This window comes from Bos indicus x Bos taurus, chromosome 14 (assembly GCF_003369695.1).
Source record: "Bos indicus x Bos taurus breed Angus x Brahman F1 hybrid chromosome 14, Bos_hybrid_MaternalHap_v2.0, whole genome shotgun sequence".
NCBI lineage: Eukaryota > Metazoa > Chordata > Mammalia > Artiodactyla > Bovidae > Bos > Bos indicus x Bos taurus.
This window is the reverse complement of record NC_040089.1, coordinates 16,978,767-16,996,477: the sequence shown is the minus strand read 5'-3', so window position 1 is coordinate 16,996,477 and position 17,711 is coordinate 16,978,767. Positions and strand designations below refer to the sequence as shown.

General features: G+C 38.8%; 1 protein-coding gene and 1 long non-coding RNA gene across 8 annotated transcripts in view; one reads left to right on the top strand and one right to left on the bottom strand.

The window, feature by feature from the left end:
- The window catches only part of LOC113904138, a 51,953-nt gene that overhangs the window by 5,436 nt on the left and 28,806 nt on the right, over positions 1-17,711 (bottom strand). The window lies entirely within an intron of this gene.
- The window catches only part of TBC1D31 (TBC1 domain family member 31), a 66,781-nt gene that overhangs the window by 27,794 nt on the left and 21,276 nt on the right, over positions 1-17,711 (top strand). For 6 of the 7 annotated variants that reach the window (XM_027560922.1, XM_027560925.1, XM_027560924.1 and 3 more), the window contains exons 7-13: positions 1,522-1,722; positions 6,716-6,892; positions 11,777-11,856; positions 11,935-12,081; positions 12,420-12,553; positions 16,626-16,759; positions 17,077-17,256. In XM_027560922.1, coding sequence (XP_027416723.1) covers positions 1,522-1,722; positions 6,716-6,892; positions 11,777-11,856; positions 11,935-12,081; positions 12,420-12,553; positions 16,626-16,759; positions 17,077-17,256 — 1,053 coding nt within the window. Of the gene's footprint in view, positions 1-1,521; positions 1,723-6,715; positions 6,893-11,776; positions 11,857-11,934; positions 12,082-12,419; positions 12,554-16,625; positions 16,760-17,076; positions 17,257-17,711 lie in introns of those variants that run through there. The other variant, XM_027560928.1, reaches the window with a different exon arrangement.

The following is a 17,711-nucleotide window of genomic DNA, read 5'->3' as shown; positions in this document are numbered from 1 at the left end:
TAACCAGTCCTTTATTATTGGGCACTCAACCTGTTTTTAGTTCTCTTCTAGCACAAATAATACTGCACTGCATCACTTTTGCACATGTCACCTCACACATCCTGTCTGCAGGGAAAAATAAAATCCCAGAGTTAAGTATGGCACCAGCATTATGTGCATCTGTAGTTTTGATAGACCTTGCCTTCCAGAGAAGTGCCGTCAACTGAATGCGGGGATTCCTTCCATGTGACCAACAGAAAAGCATGCTTTTTAGATTGTCACCTTCAAATTGCCTCCAGCTACCTCCAAACTGTAGGCTTTCACATGACAAGGGATGTCAGTGCTTCACAGAATCACCTGGTGACGCTGCCTGCCAGCCCCTGGCCCCGGGGAAAGAGCCTGTAGAGGAAGCAGCAGAGGAGTTTATTGTTTTATGCATTTAAGCTTTCTTAGTACGTGTTTTTAATTTTTCAAGTTGTATGAGTTACAGCTGTTTTTTCCCCCTTAAATGACTAGCTTCCTTTGGACTTCCCCCCACCCCAACACTGTCCTTTTTTGCAGCTCACAGACTTTCTCCCTCCACAACCCAAATGCTGGTTACAACAGCGAGGTCACAGGTTTGTGTGGGGCAGCAGGACAGCTGTCAGCTCTGCTCAAGCTGAGGATGGAGAAGGGAAAGAAGCCCTCCAGCCTTCCTGCTTCTGCCAGCCAGTGTGGAGTCAAAGTGGAGAACTGTACTCCTCTCTCCTTCCCCTGGAGGGGTTGGTGGAGATAGGCCTGCCTGGGTGGGAAGGGAAGAGGCTCAGGTGGCCCTTCTGTAGTCTCCTAGGATAGGCTCCTTACTGGTTCTGGTTAGGGCCAGGCTTACCTGGACCTGAACTGGGCAAATCTGCGTGAGCAGTGATCAGGGATTTTAAATAAACATCGTGGCTCTCTGCGAGTATGGTCTCCTCTGATTGTCCTCCACCCCACCACTGCATGCCCCCCAAGAGAGAACATATGTAAATACACACATATGTAAGTGTGTTTGACTTTTTAAAATTGAGGTGTAATTGACATAGAACATGTTAGTTTCGGGGCTTCCCTCATAGCTCAGTTGGTAAAGAATCTGCCTACAATGCAGGAAGACCCTGGTTCAATTCCTGGCTTGGGAAGATCCACTGGAGAAGGGATAAGCTACCCCCTCCAATATTCATGGGCTTCCCTTGTGGCTCAGCTGGTAAAGAATCCGCCTGCAATGTAGGAAACCTGGGTTCGATCTCTGGGTCAGGAAGATTCCCCTGGAGAAGGGAAAGGCTACGCACTCGAGTATTCTGGCCTGGAGAATTCCATGGGCTGTATAGTCCACGGGGTCACAAAAAGTCAGACAGGACTGAGCACCTTCACTTTCACTTTCATGTTAGTTTCAGGTGTGTAACATGATGACTTAGTATTTGTATGTATATATTGTAAAATGATCACCATAATAAGTCAAGTTAACATCTGAGACTTGAAGTTTAAATGTGTTTTAGGAACTCACATGTTGTTTCTCTCTACTCTTAGGTTCTTGGAGTGCTAAGTCAGGATGGTATTATGAGATTTATTAATATACAGACTTGTAAACTTCTCTTTGAAATTGGGAGCCTTGATGATGGAATTAGCTCATCAGTAATTAGCCCACATGGACGGTACATTGCATCTATTATGGAAAATGGCAGTCTGAACATATACTCAGTTCAGACTTTAACGAAAGAAATAAATAAGGTATGTTATCAAGTAAACTTCCCTTTTTTCTTTTAAGATTTAAATGTTGTATCATCAAAAGTAAAAGCTCTGTTACAATTTTGTAACTTCCTCGCACCATTATCCCTTTTTCTGGATGTGTTTTTTCTCTCTTACTCCCAAAGCCACATCTCCAGACTTGGCTCACCTATGCTCCATTCTTACACTGCTGCCTTTGTCAAAGGCCTCTGTTTGTTGTCCCTGTCCCACTCGAGGTACCCCTCTGATCTGTTTCCTGCAAAAGGTCCGCAATCCCAGTCTGTTCATTTTTTTCTCTTTCTTCCCCTCTTGCAGTCTAGATACCTTGGAGCACCTGTGACTGTATCTATTCCTCTGTTTCCTGAATTGAGTCAGTACTAAGTCATGAAATCCTTGAATCTGAAATGTCTATACGTGGGCCACCTGTTCGCCATCTCAGCCATCCTTGTATTGGTGCTCACTGACTGCTCTCGAATAATAGTAATCTTGATAAATATACCTAAACTCAGAGCCCTCGGTGTCTGCTCCTCCTCATCAATCATCTTCCACATTCCATTTTTCTAAAATAAGACTTTCATCATCTAAAATAATGCTGTTCTTGTGGCCTCTTTTCCTTTGCCTCTTGCATTAAATCCACTCTTCTGCCTGCCTCTCAGTCTTCTCTGTTCTTGTCTTCTCTACCTAGTGTGTTTCCCTGTGCTTTCTGCTTCTCTTACTGTCCCTTTTAGACACCGTGTGCATTTCTACATCTGTTGTTACCCTGCACATTTCATCTGAAATATACTTCCCACTTCTCTTACAGTAATGTAGAATTTCTCCGGCTTGTTGGCATCAAATAACAAAGCAAGTTTTACTTTAGATTGTTTCCTTCTCTTTTCTGGGGTGGGGAGGGGAATATTTTTAAGAAAGAAATTATTTGTTTTTAATTGGAGGATAATTCCTCTACAGTGTTGTGTTGGTTTCTGCCGTATATCAACGTGAATCAGCCGTAGATACACCTGTGTCCCCTCCCTCTCGACCGGCCCTCCCACCTCCCGCCCCGTGCCACCCCTCTAGGACGCCACAGAGCTCAGGGTTGAGCTCCCGGTGTTGGTGTCATAAAGTAAATTTGCACTGGCTGTTTTACATGTGGTAATGCACATGTTTCAGTGCTGTTATCTCAATTTGTCCCACCCTCTCCTTTCCCTGTTGTGTCCACAAGCCTGTTCTCTATGTCTGAGTCTCTGTTGCCCTACAAATGAGTTCATCAGTAAGAAGTTCTTATTACAGAGAAAAAGGAAAAGATACAGATAAGCAAATAATTCAATAAGTCTAACCATTCTCAGATGATTTCGAAATGTATGCCTACCAAGTATTTTTTTCTATGTGTGTAAATGTAGACAGTCAACCTTCATATTCACAGATTCTATCTGTGAATCTGTCTGCTGGTGAAATTCAGTTTTCAGTAACTCAGTGTTGTGTCAACTCTGTAAAACATAACTACCGCGGATAATGAGAATTGTGTGTATGTGTCGTGTGCACATGTGAATACATTTTCTTTAAACATATGGAATTATACTCTACTATTCTTGCAGACTTAAACAATTTTAATAACATTATTTGCACTTAATGAGAATTGTTAGCCTGCTGCTGCTGCTAAATCGCTTCAGTTGTGTCCGACTCCGTGCGACCCCATAGACGGCAGCCCACCAGGTTCCGCCGTCCCTGGGGTTCTCCAGGCAAGAACACTGGAGTGGGTTGCCATTTCCTTCTCCAGTACATGAAAGTGAAAAGTGAAAGTGAAGTCGCTTAGTCGTGTTCGACCCTCGGCGACCCCATGGACTGCAGCCTTCCAGGCTCCTCCATCCATGGGATTTTCCAGGCAAGAGTACTGGAGTGGGGTGCCATTGCCTTCTCCGATACAAGAGCTAGATAAATGTTATTAACAGAAAGAGAGTTCTGAGAAAAACCAAGATAAGCATGTCATTGGCTTCCTCTCTGTTATTTGTTAAGCAAATTGAGATCAAATTGATGAAACGCTAGCTTATAACAGAAGTAGGATTTTTTTTGACATATTAACCACCACCACTGGTGTCTCTATGGCTATTCCAGGCTTACAAAATGCCCAGGTTTATACAAAACTTATTAACCATGTCCCATTCCTTCAAGTCCTATTTTCTTGCCATTGAAGAATTTCTGGTATTCTGCTGATAATAAGTAAGCTAATTCCTGTTTCTGTGCTGAAGTTTCAACACTCCTGAGGTGTGGCAATTCAGGTCATATCTCAGGCTCCAACTTTTGGGAGATTCTTTTATGCAAGATCTATGAAAACTGTGGCGCTAGAATTAGTATTTTAATAATGATTTAGAAGAATAGACTGAGGTTGGAAGATAGTTCAAGGATATTAAAGATGGATAGTATTCAGAAGTCAGACTACTATTAATTATATTTTAGACAAAGAATTGAATCAGAGTAAGTAGTTGCTGTACTTTTTCTTTAGTCAGAGCTATTGCTACTATATTTTGCATTATTCTTATATTCTTTCAGATGTGAATAATAATGTATCCCAGAAAACCACTATTTAAAAAACCCCTTACTGATACAGTTAAAACTTTAAATAGTTTTCATAATAATTGTAAAACAAAAGTACAGTAGCAGTGCCGTATATATCATTGCATTACCTACTCTTAGACACGTCATAATGTTACATGTCATACATACTGCAGTTGACAATAGGGGCTCATGTGCTGCTGCTGCTGCTGCTAAGTCGCTTCAGTCGTGTCCAACTCCTAGCGACCCCATGGACTGCAGCCCACCAGGCCCCTCCGTCCATGGGGTTTTCCAGGCAAGAGTACTGGAGTGGGTTGCCATTGCCTTCTCCGAGGGTCTCCTGTAATAGGTGCAAATTTCAAAAACAAGGGCTTCCCAGGTGGCTCAATGGTAGAGAATCCACCTCCCAATGCAGGAGACATGGGTTTGATTTCTGGTTCGTGAAGATCTCCTGGAGAAAGAAATGGCAACCCACTCCATTATTGTCAGGAAAATCCCATGGACATAGGAGCCTGGTGGGCTATAGCCCATGGGCTCATAAAAAGAGTCAAACACAAGTTAGCAACTAAATGAACAACTGCTGTTCCTCCAAAAGCAGAAGTCCTGAACCTTTGAAGGCAGCATGAGAAGAAGTTTTGTTTGAAACCTCATAGTCTATTTATAGTCTTATTTAGAAAGAGTCAGAATGTTTGCCTTGTTCTACTTAATTCTTTTGCGGGTGAGGGAGGAGGAGGTCAAAAAAGTTTGGTTTCTACGTCAAAGAGCTTTCCCAGAATGGTGATTTATTTCCATTGTATGTCATCATGGAAGCACAGTGTTCTGGCTTTCATGACAGCTTGATTCAAGGTAATGGATATAATTTGTGTTTTTTGAAAATATGTTCGTTCATTTGGACTTTTGGGGTTTTCCTTGTGTTCTCATATAACAGGCATTACCACTTTGACTTCAAGAAAAAATCATTTAAAAAACACAAATCCGTCTGTCTTTGATCTGGGTCTGGGCTAATTACTAAGGAAACACTCGGCCATAATGGTCTCAAACATTTAAACACCCTGTGAAAGTCAGCGTACTTGAATCATGTTTGGAACTCAGAAAGCCAGAGGTACTTTACCTGCTCATTTCCTTTGAACAAGGATGATCGTTTTATTTCAAAGAAAGTGTTATTCATAAAGGAACTGTCTTAGTCAAGTAAGTTGAAGTTGTTGGAGGGTTATCTTCCTATTTGACAAGCCCCATCAAAATGAGGGTTTGGCGTCTAGGCCGTGCTGTCTGCGCACAGCCTCTGAAGCTGTCGATGCAGTTGAGGGACTGAGCCATCTCCATGTAAGTTAGAAAATGTAACCGAGGACAGAGGCAGGGGTGCTGGCTGTCAGGGGAAAGTCATGTGACAGTTTCCCTCAAAAGAAATTTCACTGGAGCCCAAAGAATACTAGGGTGCTTCTGCCAGCCTTTTAGAGGGCCATGGGCTGCAGATTACTACTGTACAACGAACTTTTATTGTGCAGGCATAAAAGATGGATTGATGCTGTATGACTTAAGGCCAGCTTTCCAGGAATCATTCAATTCTATTTATCTTTGTTAATCAAGATCTTTATTGTGTTCCTCAAAGGAATTTGGCGGAAATTTGCTTTAACTCATTACTCAGCAAGGAAACATTCTTGGACACTTTATTTATACTTTTTGTATCAAGGCACAGTATTAAGTTGACCAAAATAAAATTTTTACCAGTGTTTTATAGTTTTATATATATAGGTCTTTAGTTTCTTTAGGTAGTTATATTCCTAAGTATTTTATTCTTTCTGTTGCAATGGTGAATGGAATTGTTTCCTTAATTTCTCTTTCTATTTTCTCATTATTAGTGTATAGGAATGCAAGGGATTTCTGTGTGTTGATTTTATATCCTGCAACTTTACTATAATCATTGATTAGTTCTAGTAATTTTCTGGTGGAGTCTTTAGGGTTTTCTATGTAGAGGATCATGTCATCTGCAAACAGTGAGAGTTTTACTTCTTTTCCAATCTGGATTCCTTTTATTTCTTTTTCTGCTCTGATTACTGTGGCCAAAACTTCCAAAACTATGTTGAATAGTAGTGGTGAAAGTGGGCACCCTTGTCTTGTTCCTGACTTTAGAGGAAATGCTTTCAATTTTTCACCATTGAGGATCTATAAATTGCTTTGGGTAGTATACTCATTTTCACTATATTGATTCTTCCAATCCATGAACATGGTATATTTCTCCATCTATTAGTGTCCTCTTTGATTTCTTTCACCAGTGTTTTATAGTTTTCTATATATAGGTCTTTAGTTTCTTTAGGTAGATATATTCCTAAGTATTTTATTCTTTCTGTTGCAGTGGTGAATGGAATTGTTTCCTTAATTTCTCTTTCTAAAAATAAAATTTTTAAATACTGTGTTTGCAGGTCTATTTTCTAAAGATAGCCACTGGATTTTTTTTCCTCCCTTTTAGCCACCTCCTCCTTTAGTGAAAGTGATTGAGGATTTGCCTAAGAAGAAAGGGAATTCTGGTGATCTTAAGGTGAAAGTGACATCAGGAAGAGTACGGCGGCCAGCGAGGTCAAGGGAAAGCAAAATACAGACCAGAATATTGAAACAAGACCTGACTGGTGGTTTTGAAAAGAAAGAGGTAAGACTGTATTAAACTTTTCATTTGTCACGACTCTGCTGTAAACAGGTCTCATGATTCCTAGTCCATTATTGTTCTTCCTTCTCTCAAGAATTAAAAGGAAAATTTTAGAAAAGCAGCAAGTTGTAACTGAAATTATAACATGCTTTTTAAAACTTAATATAAAATTTAAAAGCCTTTTTAATATAAAATTAATGCATACTGTTTTTTTAAGTCAAACAGTATAGAATTTCACTGTCCAATATGGTAGCCACTAGTCACAAGTGGCTGGACTGATGTGAAATGTGGTGTATGTGTGAAGTACACATCAGACACTGAAATTTTATTATGAGCACAAGTAAAATATTTTAAAAATTGAAGTGTAGCTCATTTACAGTTTTATATTAGTACAAAATAGTGATTCAGTATTTTTATAGATTATACTCCATTTAAAGCTATTGTAAAATATTAGCTATATTCTCTGTGCTGTATATCTTGTTATATATCTATACTATTATATATGTAACAAGCTTATTATATATAGTAGTTTGTACTTAATTTCCTACCCCTAAAGAAGGAAAAGCATCATATTAATTAATAATACTATGCTGATTGTATTTTCAAATGATAATATTTTTATTACATTGGGTTAAATGATTAAATTTAATTTTTACCTGCTGCTTGTGACTTTTTTAACATGGTTCCTAGAAAAATTAAAACTACATTTGTCTCTTGGATTAACAGTTACCTGTCACTGAAGGCTGTAAAGGGACAAAACCCAAAAGTACACTTTTCTTTCTCCCTGTGCCCTAGCCCACTGTTCATTGCACTCCCCAGAGGTGATCATCGTTAATAATTGTTCATCTCTCAGAAATTATCTGTGTATAAATATATACATATATATCTGTGTCTGTTACCTTTAATTTTTTTTAATAAATGGAGTCACACTATATTACTGTTTTATAACTTGCTCTTATCATTTAACAGATTGACTGTTAGTGCAGGTAGTGCTACAGCAGTTAAAAATATTTGCATAGTATTGCATTGATGGAGATACATTAATTTATCTCACTAGAACTCTGCTCACTGGCATTTAGGTTGTAATATTAGTCTTCTGTTAATACATTCTGTGATGCAGTGGCTATTCTTTGAACATTTGCACAAACATGTCTGTAGAAGAATTTTTAAGTAAGAGCATGTGCATAAAAATTTTCATAGTAGCTAAATTGTTCTTCAGAATTTGTGTGTGTGTGATTTATTCAAGAAAAACTTAGAAGCAACCAAAATGTCCGCCTTTAGGTAACTAATCAATATAAATTATGGTAGAGCTTTATAGTAGAAATCTAAGAATATTTAAGAGGAAAGGGAAATGATTATAGTATGTTAAATATAAAAAGCAAGCTACAAGAACTATATATTTGGTTATCTGTGTGCTTAGTCACTCAGTCATGTCCAACTCTGCAACCCCGTGGACTGTAACCTGCCAGGCTCCTCTGTCCATGGGGATTCTCGAGGCCAGAATACTGGAGTGGGTTGCCATGCCCTCCGCCAGGGGAATCTTCCCAACCCAGGGATTGAACCCAGTTCTCCCACATTGCAGGCCAATTCTTTACCATCTGAGCCACTTTTTAAAAGATAGGGGTACTTATGTATTATTTTTAAAACTCTATAGGAAAGACTGAGTTACTAATAGAATTACCTATTTCAGTCAGTTTTATTATCTTCTTTATAAGGTGTTTTTTTTTTTTTTTTCTGGAATTGAAAGAAAATATCAACAATAGAGAAACTGCTAGCATTTTCAGGAACTTTTAAAACTTTTTATTAACAGTAAATCAGTCAGTCACATACATATAGATGGAGAGCTCAGTACATTTTTACAGACTGAATACACCTGCGCTGTCAGCACCCAGATTGAAAGGGACCTTTCCTAGCAGCCGCGAAGGCCCTGCACTTCTCCCCTCCAGGCACGCTGCCCCTTACCCCAAAGGATAACTGTCTCCTGACTTTTAACGCCTTAGATTAGTTCTGCCCCTTTTGTGCTTATGGTCATTGGATCATTTAATTGGTACCCTTTTGTGTCTGGCTTCTTTTTATCTGAAAGATCCATGTGGTCATAAACCATTCTATACCTGTATAGAATTCCCTGGTATGAATAAGCCATGCTTTATCCATTCTGCTGTTGGTAGGCATCTGAGTAGTTTTCTAGGTGTTTTTTTGCTATTAGAAACAGTGTTACTGTGAACATTCTAGTGCATCTTTGGTGAACATAAGGATGTGTCTCTTGTTGGGTATAAACCTAGGGATGGAATTCCTGGCTTATGGGCTCTGCATATGTTCAGCTTTAGTAAATACTGTCAGAGTTTCCCAGGTGGTTGATTTAAACAATCCATATTCTCACCATGAGGTATTTGAGGTTTCTAGTCACTTCATGTTCTTACCAACTGTTGGTGTTTTTCACGTTAATTTTGACAGCCTCTTTTCTGCTATAAGCAGTTTTAAAAAGTGAAGCTTGCATCAAAAGAGGAATGTGTAAAGTGTTGTCTACCAGGGAAATCCAGTAGAAACTCAGTGCTCAGGGTTTTTACTGGAAGCTGGTTATAGGCACCCCCTGTGTGGTACATTGCAAAACTCCACACGAGGACCCGCACAGAAAGCTTAAACCATGCCGTACGGGTTAGGCACAGTGAGCTGCTCCCACTGGCTCTGAGGAGGGTGGAAACTTCCTGAAAACCCAGGTATGTGGACACCAGACAAGGGCCAACCTGTAGGCCTTTTTAAGGATAGCAGTCTCAGACCTGCCACATGAAATCTCTTCTGGACCTAGTCATATCCACATTAAGAGATAGAGTGTTATCAATAGCTTTGGAGTCCCGTGTGTGCTTGTCCCCAATCACATTTTTCTCCCTGTCCCACAGATGTAACCATTGTCCCCACTTCTGCATTAATTATATCCTTGGTTTTCTTTATAGTTTTATCACTTCTACAATGTAGCCCTAAACAAAATATTGCCTAGTTTAAGTAGCAGGCACAAAGCTAGCTGTGTAAAGAATGGGGAATATTGACCCTATGAGTTGAATGCGCTAGTGAGAAAAGGAGCTGAATGGTATACCTGAGACATAGTCTGGCTTGAGCTTTCCTGAAAGTTTACAGGAGCATTTCCTGGGAAAACGAGTGGGCCTGGTCATGACTGACTTCTGGGAAATAAAAGTGACGCACAATCAGGGCATCTGGCCGCACTCGGTCTGGATTACAGGTGGAAGGCCCACAGAAATGTGTCAGAGAACAGGTGGCTTCTAAAATCCCGTGTGTGTGCGCCAAGTCACTTCAGTCGTGTCCGCGTCTGGACTGTAGCCCGCCAGGCTTCTCTGTCCATGGGATTCTCCAGACAAGAATACTGAAGTGAGTTGCTATCTTCTCCTCCAGGGGATCTTCCTGACCCAGAGACCGAACCCAAGTTTCTTACGTCTCCTGCATTAACAGGCAGGTTCTTTACCACTAGCACCACCTTGGAAACCCTTAGCCAGCTCTAAATGATGGGTCAAAGTAGGTCCTTTCTATGGGTGAAATGCATGTGCTCAGCTAATCATGGCTTCAGGACACAGAAAGGAAGTAGGGACTTCATCCGCTCATGGTTGAGACGAGAGGATGAAACTCAGGCCAGTTCATCTGGGCATCTGTCCTTTGTTTAAAGAGGCTTCAATGGCAGCAGGTCTCTTGGTGATGACAGCAGTGAACATGTCTCTTTCATGGATCATGTTGCTCCAGTCTGGGCTACTTGCCCTCGATGTCTGGTCCGTGGCTCTCAAATGGGGACTCTTCATTCACTGTTATCTCAGGCTGTCCCTCACCTCCCTCTTACACTGGATTACCTGTTTCTTACAGTAAAAAATGCACTGAACTAAGTCAGAAAATCTGGCTTTGATTCTTGAACCAACACTTAACAGATCTGTGACCTTGAGCAAGTTGAGGAGCTTCTACTGACCTTTCCATTTCCTCAAAGAAAGGAAGCCAGATGGTCTCTTGTGCTTTGTATGGTTAAGCTTAAACGAGATACTCTATACATATGGGTTTATGATTCTTAAGTCTACAAAATATTTTCCCATTAAGATAAAAATTGAATTAAAAACAAAAGTGAAAAAAAAGCAAGAGAAGGAGGAAGATATTAGAATGGATTGTCCATGCTACAGGGATTAACAAATGGCAGCCCATGGACCCAAGCTAAGGGGTCCTTAGCTTGAGTGCTGGGACCCCTGGCTGCTCAAGCTAAGGATGAAGTGGAAGTTTCTCAGTCGTGTCTGACTCTCTGCAACCCCATGGACTACACAGTCTATGAAATTCTCTAGGCTAGAATACTGGAGTGGGTAGCTTTTCCCTTCTCCAGGAGATTCGAGCCCAGGTCTCCCGCATTACAGACAGATTCTTCACCAGCTGAGCCACAAGCGAAGCCCAAGAATACTGGAGTGGGTAGCCTATCCCTTCTCCAGCAGATCTTCTCAATCTAGGAATCGAACCGGAGTCTCCTGCATTGCAGGTGGATTCTTTACCAGCTGAGCTATCAGAGAAGTCCAGCCAAGAATGATTTTTACATTATTAAATGGTTGCATTTAAAATGATTATATAGGCATCTATATAAGTGTCTGTGTAATATCCTTGATCTTGCCTTTTGACCTGAAACCTAAAATATTTACTCTCTGATTGTTGACAGAAAAAGTTGGTCAGACCCTATAATAGGGTAAATAATAGGTCATAAACTTTATGTGCTGTGTATATACACACTCAGGAGAGAGAAAGATTTTGTGTGTATGGAGAGAGTCCCATGATACAAAATATTTTTTACTGTGTATTGTGTTCTGAAGTTAGAAAGCCACAATGGACTTACTGATACTATTTTTTTTCTCTTTATAGAATGAGTTGTCAGATGGATTAAACAAAAAGCGTTTACAAATCTTATTAAAAGGCTATGGTGAATTTCCAACGAAATACAGGTAAAATTTAAATTCTTACATGTTAAATCAGTCTTATCCTTCCAGTTTTTCTTGGTTAAAACTATGTTTTAATTTCAGAATGTTCATTTGGCGCTCACTGCTACAGCTGCCTGAAAATCAAACAGCATTTAGTAACCTTATAGATAAAGGCATTCATGTGGCATTTCTCAACCTTCAGAAGAAATACCCCATCAAAAGCAGGAAGCTACTCAGAGTATTACAGAGGTATGTTCAGTATTTGCAGCGGTGTGTATCTCCCCCAAGGTACTTATTACTTACAAATGGGGAAAACAGTGATTTATAGTAGAGAAACTTAGCAGACACCTTCTTCAGCAAGTAATCAAATTTAAAATTACCAGTAATAAAAGCTTCCCTCTGTATCACTGCACAGCACTTTTGTGGTATTCTTGCCAAAGGTTTATATCCTCTGTCTCATTGTGGGAAAACAAGCAAATCCAAGTTTCACCAAATTTATCTTCTGTATCGTTTTTTATAATCTGAATATATTATTTAGTCAAATTTATCAAGCTTTTCTGGTCTTTATTTCCTTATTTTATTCACAGAACCCTCTCTGCATTAGCTCACTGGTCTGCCATTTTTAGTGACACACCATATCTTCCACTTCTGGCATTTCCATTTGTAAAACTGTTCCAGAACAACCAGCTCATCTGTTTTGAAGTTGTTGCTACGCTTATAAGTAAGTAAAAAATGAAACCAAGCGTAGATACTTGTACCTTTTCCTGATATCTTTTCATCTTTGCAATGTTTAATAATTCTAGTGTGAGATAGACCTAGAGCATGGACAGTTTGGACATTAACACAATAATAAACCTTTTTACTTAAATAAAGTTTAGATGGTTGCATTTTAGATGATATTGTTACAGGCTAGATTTCGTTAGTAAGAAGGAAGCAGGTGCTTCACTAACTGAAAGTCAGTTATTGTTCAGAAGAGTGCAGTAGGGTTGAGAAGCAGTCAGCACACGATGCCCCATGTGGCAGCTGGTGACCGTTACCCTGTTCTCCTCATCCTTTGGTTGGTACCTTCACTGAGAACTTTGTGTGTACCCGGTACCATTCTCAGTGTTGCCTTTATTAACTGACTCAACTCTTACAGGACTCCTGTGAGGTAGGTGTTGTTCATTATTATCTCCTTTTTGTAGATGAAGAGAGCGTGAGCTCCATGATTAGGTTAATGGTAGAATAAGAATTTGAACCCAGGCAGTCAGAACCTATAGCTTGCACTCCCATATGTTTACTGCTTCCCCATTACCTACTAATACACTAAAAAGTGAGTCATTTTTTTTATATAAATAAGATCAGGTCAACTGAATGGTTAATAAACTGGATCCAAGTTAATCCAAGCCTGGTTTAAAATAACCAATTTTATATGTATTTTTGTTGTACAAAGGAGATAAGCACTCAACTATAACAATAAAATTCTGAAAAGTAGAAATTAAAAGATCCCAGCATACATCTTGTGAGTATTTGAGTGTATTTCTCTTGACAGTTTTTCATTTATTATGTTGTATTTGCTTTAATAAATTTTTACCGATCATTGGAGAAAATATAGGAAAATTTACAAAAGAAAAGTTATGAATATTCCTCTTCCTTAGAGAGTCTTGATAATATATTTGTGAATTTCTTATAAGAGCATTTCCCCCAAATCATTAAATATCTTCTAAAATATAATTTTTTGCCTATATATAGTATTTCCTCTTATAGGTATACCATAAAATGTATCCCCCAACTGTTAGACTTTTAGGGGGGTTATTTTTACAATTATACTACTTCTATTTAATGCATTATATACACTTCTCGTATTTGTGTAAACTTTCTAGACATTTTATCCTGTATTGTAATATTCCATAATGTACATGTTCTAGTTTAATCTTTTATTGTTGGACATTCAGGTTGTTTCTAATGTTTATGTATTAAAAATAACAATTTTGTGACTAGCTTCAAGCTCATAAATTTATACTAATTTCTTTTGGGTGGAGCCCCAGGATGGTATTATAAAATATGAATATTCTAATTGATTCTGCAAAGAGGTTGTACTAGTTTGCCCTGAGAATAACACAGAGTTTTAAATGGAAAACAAACAGTAACAAAAGACAGACAATCCAGTTTGAAAATGGACAAGGACTTGAACAGACATTTCTCCATAGAAGATGTACAGTGGCTAGTGAGCCCATGAAAAGATGCTCAGGATCATTAGTCATTAGAAAAATGCAAATCAAAACCACGCAAGACACCACTTCACACCTCCTGGGATGGCTGTAGTCTTGAAAAAGAAAATAACAAGTGTTGGCATGGATATGGAAAAATTGTAACCCTTCATACTTTGCTGATAGAAATGTAAAATGATGCAGTCACTGGAAAACAGTTTGGCGGTTCCTCAGAAAGTTACGTATACAATTTCTGTATAACCCTGCAATAGTACTCCTAGGGATATCCCCCCAAGAACTGAAGACAGAGACTCAAATATATACTTGTATATGAATGTTCGGCAGCATTAGTCTTAAATAGCCAAAAGATAGGTACAACCCAAGTGTCTATTAATGGATGAATGGAAAAACCATATGTGTATATATGCGAGCTTCCCTGGTAGCTTAGCTGGTAAAGAATCCTCCTGCAATGCAGGAAACCTGAGTTTGATCCCTGGGTTGGGAAGATTCTCCTGGAGAAGGGAATGGCTACCCACTCCAGTATTCTGGCCTGGAGAATTCAATGGACTGAATAGTCCATGCGGTCTCAAAGACAGCGGGATATTATTAAAAAACAGTGACATTCTGACACATGCTATACAACATGGATGACCTTGAAAGCATGCTTAGTGAAATAAGCTAGACACAGGATAGATATGTGGAATTTCTCAAAAAGGCACAGAAAGTAGATTAGAAGTTACCAGGGGCTGGCGGGGGAGTGGAAATGAGAAGTCAGTACTGAGTAGGTACAGAATTGCTCTTAGGAAAGGATTTTGGAAATAGTGATGGTTGCACAATATTGTGAATAAAATTAACATCACTGAACAGTGCGCTTAAAATAGTTAAAATGGCAAATTATATTTTACCATAAGAAAGATAGATCATATCTAATTTAGGTAGGCATGCACAACTATGTGTTTTTTTTACTTCCAGTAAAATCTTGTTACGTAGCTAACACATGATTATATACTAAGGAAATTGATTTTTCTCTTCTAAACATGAAATCTAAATCTAGGAGATCCACGACAGCATGAGTAGCTAGGGATTTTCATCAAGGGTCTCAAACTAGTTTTATTCAGTAAACTGAGCTTCAACTAAATGTTAGCCCTGTTTGGGGATAAGCCATAGCTTTGGCTTTCAGGTTACGGTCTAGTTAGGGCCAAGAACTTGTGAAGGATATAGTTACTTCTGTGTATAATTTGGAGTATGTTGATAAAGATCAGTTTTGATCACTCTTTAGGGTTCCTCTTATAACCAGGAGGAAAAGCTTCAGGTTTAGTGAAGGACCTCCATGCAGTGATCATGTCTCTTTTCTGCTCTCGGTCAGTGCTGTCTCTAGGTCTGCTTCTGTGTGGTGGCACCCGGCAGAAGAGAAGAGACAGTCACTATATAAAACAGGATGCCCTCTTGCTTAATTGAAAACAGCCGTCCTATTGATGAAGCTTAGATAGAAGAGGGCTTTGGGTATGTGCGTGGTGTTTTAAAATTCCCGGAACAAGCACTGTCTGGGACACTGTAGGTGTTTACCTAAGGAGCTGTTGCTGAACTGAGGTTTTTCTTTTAAAAGTTAACTTACTAAGAGCAGTAGTTAAAACACAAGAAAAATCCCCCTGCCCCCCAAAAAAGCAGCAGTTAAAGAAGCTGAAATGCTTCTTTTAAAGCTTAGTCTTTGCAAGATTTTATTTATGACTGAATTATTAACTCAAATCTAAGTCCTTAATAAATGAAATAATGGAATTCTAGAATTGGAAGGACCTTATAAACTATTAATCTGGTATTCACTTGCTAATTTGAGAAAGATCTTAGCAAAACATGAAGCCACAGCTCAGTATTTAAAATAGAAAATCAGAATTTAATAATCACATAGAGCTGAGGTGGTTAGACATAGGTTCACTGAGCAAAAATGATCATCTTACTGAACTTTTTTGGGAAAAGACCGTTTTGGGGGTTGTGCTGGTTATTAAGTGAGAGTGAGTTATAAAGTCAGCCTTAGAAGCCTCTTCAGCAGAGTCAATTCTGCTTTCTCCTGGCTGACTTTCAGAGGATACTTACTGCTGCTGCTGTCACTGATCGGTTGGTTTTCAAAGTCACGTTTACTGAAATAAGTTGTTAATCAATTAGATTTAAAACCAGACCGTGGTGGTTACCTGTTACCATGGCTACAGAACAGTCTTCTAGAAATGGGACTCTTAATTAGGTATGAATTTTAGTCCGTTTGAGATTGCCATTTAACATTGATCACGTGTATCAAAGGCTTAAATAGGGACCTCTTTTAGGAGGGTCATTTTGTTAACCAGGGGAAATCTAAATACAGGTCACACGCAAGTGAGCAGGAACCAGAGCCTTGTAGCTACCGTCAAGAATACTTCGGGAAGGTTTGTTTGTTTAATTGACACTTTCTCATCGACTGGCTCTGATGTAGGTGTAAAGTATTGTTCTAGAACTTAGTCGTGTTTTCTTTATTAATGGGCATATGAGGACATAAAAGTGGATACAGTTAAGAACTGCAAAGCCCTGTAATGATACAGAAAGGTAAAGATAAATTTTCAATTTTTTTCTTCATAGTCAATTGGTGTCAACACTGGTTTGAATATTTTCCTAATCCTCCTATCAATATTCTTAGTATGATAGAAAATGTTTTGGCATTTCATGACAAGGAACTCCTGCAACACTTCATAAATCATGATGTAACTTCCCAGGTAAGAAGTGTAAGGTTTTTAGAATAACATAGCTTACTTTGGAAGTTAACATTGGTTCTGGTATAAATAAAACTATTTTCTTGAAAGTCTATAATAAAAAAATACTAGTTATATTTTTAACAATATTCCATTATTTTTCTTCCTTAAACTGCTTTCCTGAAAGTCTATAAAGAAGAACCCAAATTAGGGCAGCTCTTTTCATAATTATGTTCTTAATATAATGATTTTAGTATCTAAACCAAACATGAGCACATTAGCAATGACTGTTATGACTTTTTCCTCAAGAACTATTACATTTTTTTTCTTATTTATTTTAGCTGTATGCATGGCCTCTTCTTGAAACTGTGTTCTCAGAAGTACTGACAAGAGAGGAGTGGCTCAAATTATTCGATAATGTCTTTTCCAACCATCCTTCATTCCTCCTGATGACTGTTGTGGCCTACAACATATGTTCTCGGGCACCTTTGCTCAACTGTAAGCGTAAGGATGATTTTGAGGTACATATCCTTGTTAAGTCATAGTTCTCAAGTTTCATTTGTTTCAACTAAAAAAACCCGTTTTATTTATTGAGTGCCTACTGTATGTCAAGTCCTGGTGCCGGATGGTAGGAATATAGTGGAGAACAAGTTATACCACTGCATCCTTGCCCTTTTATAGCTATAGTCAGTTATAGCTTGACTGCTCACCTAAAATCATAGCTTCATGATAATATTGGAGTTGCGTGCTTTTTGCCTATTTAAAGGACGTTTAACAGTTGAGTAGTTGTTCATTCTGTGCATGATTGTATCAGTAACCCAACTGGTCTGTGATAATCTGGTTGCTTATTACATATGCAGGATGGTAACTATGAGAATTTTGAGGCTTAGTGGGACAATGAAAGAAAGCATTGGAGGAAGTTTTTAAATGGAGAGGTTCTTTTGGTAGACAGGATGAAGTAAGTTGGTTTTGCTTG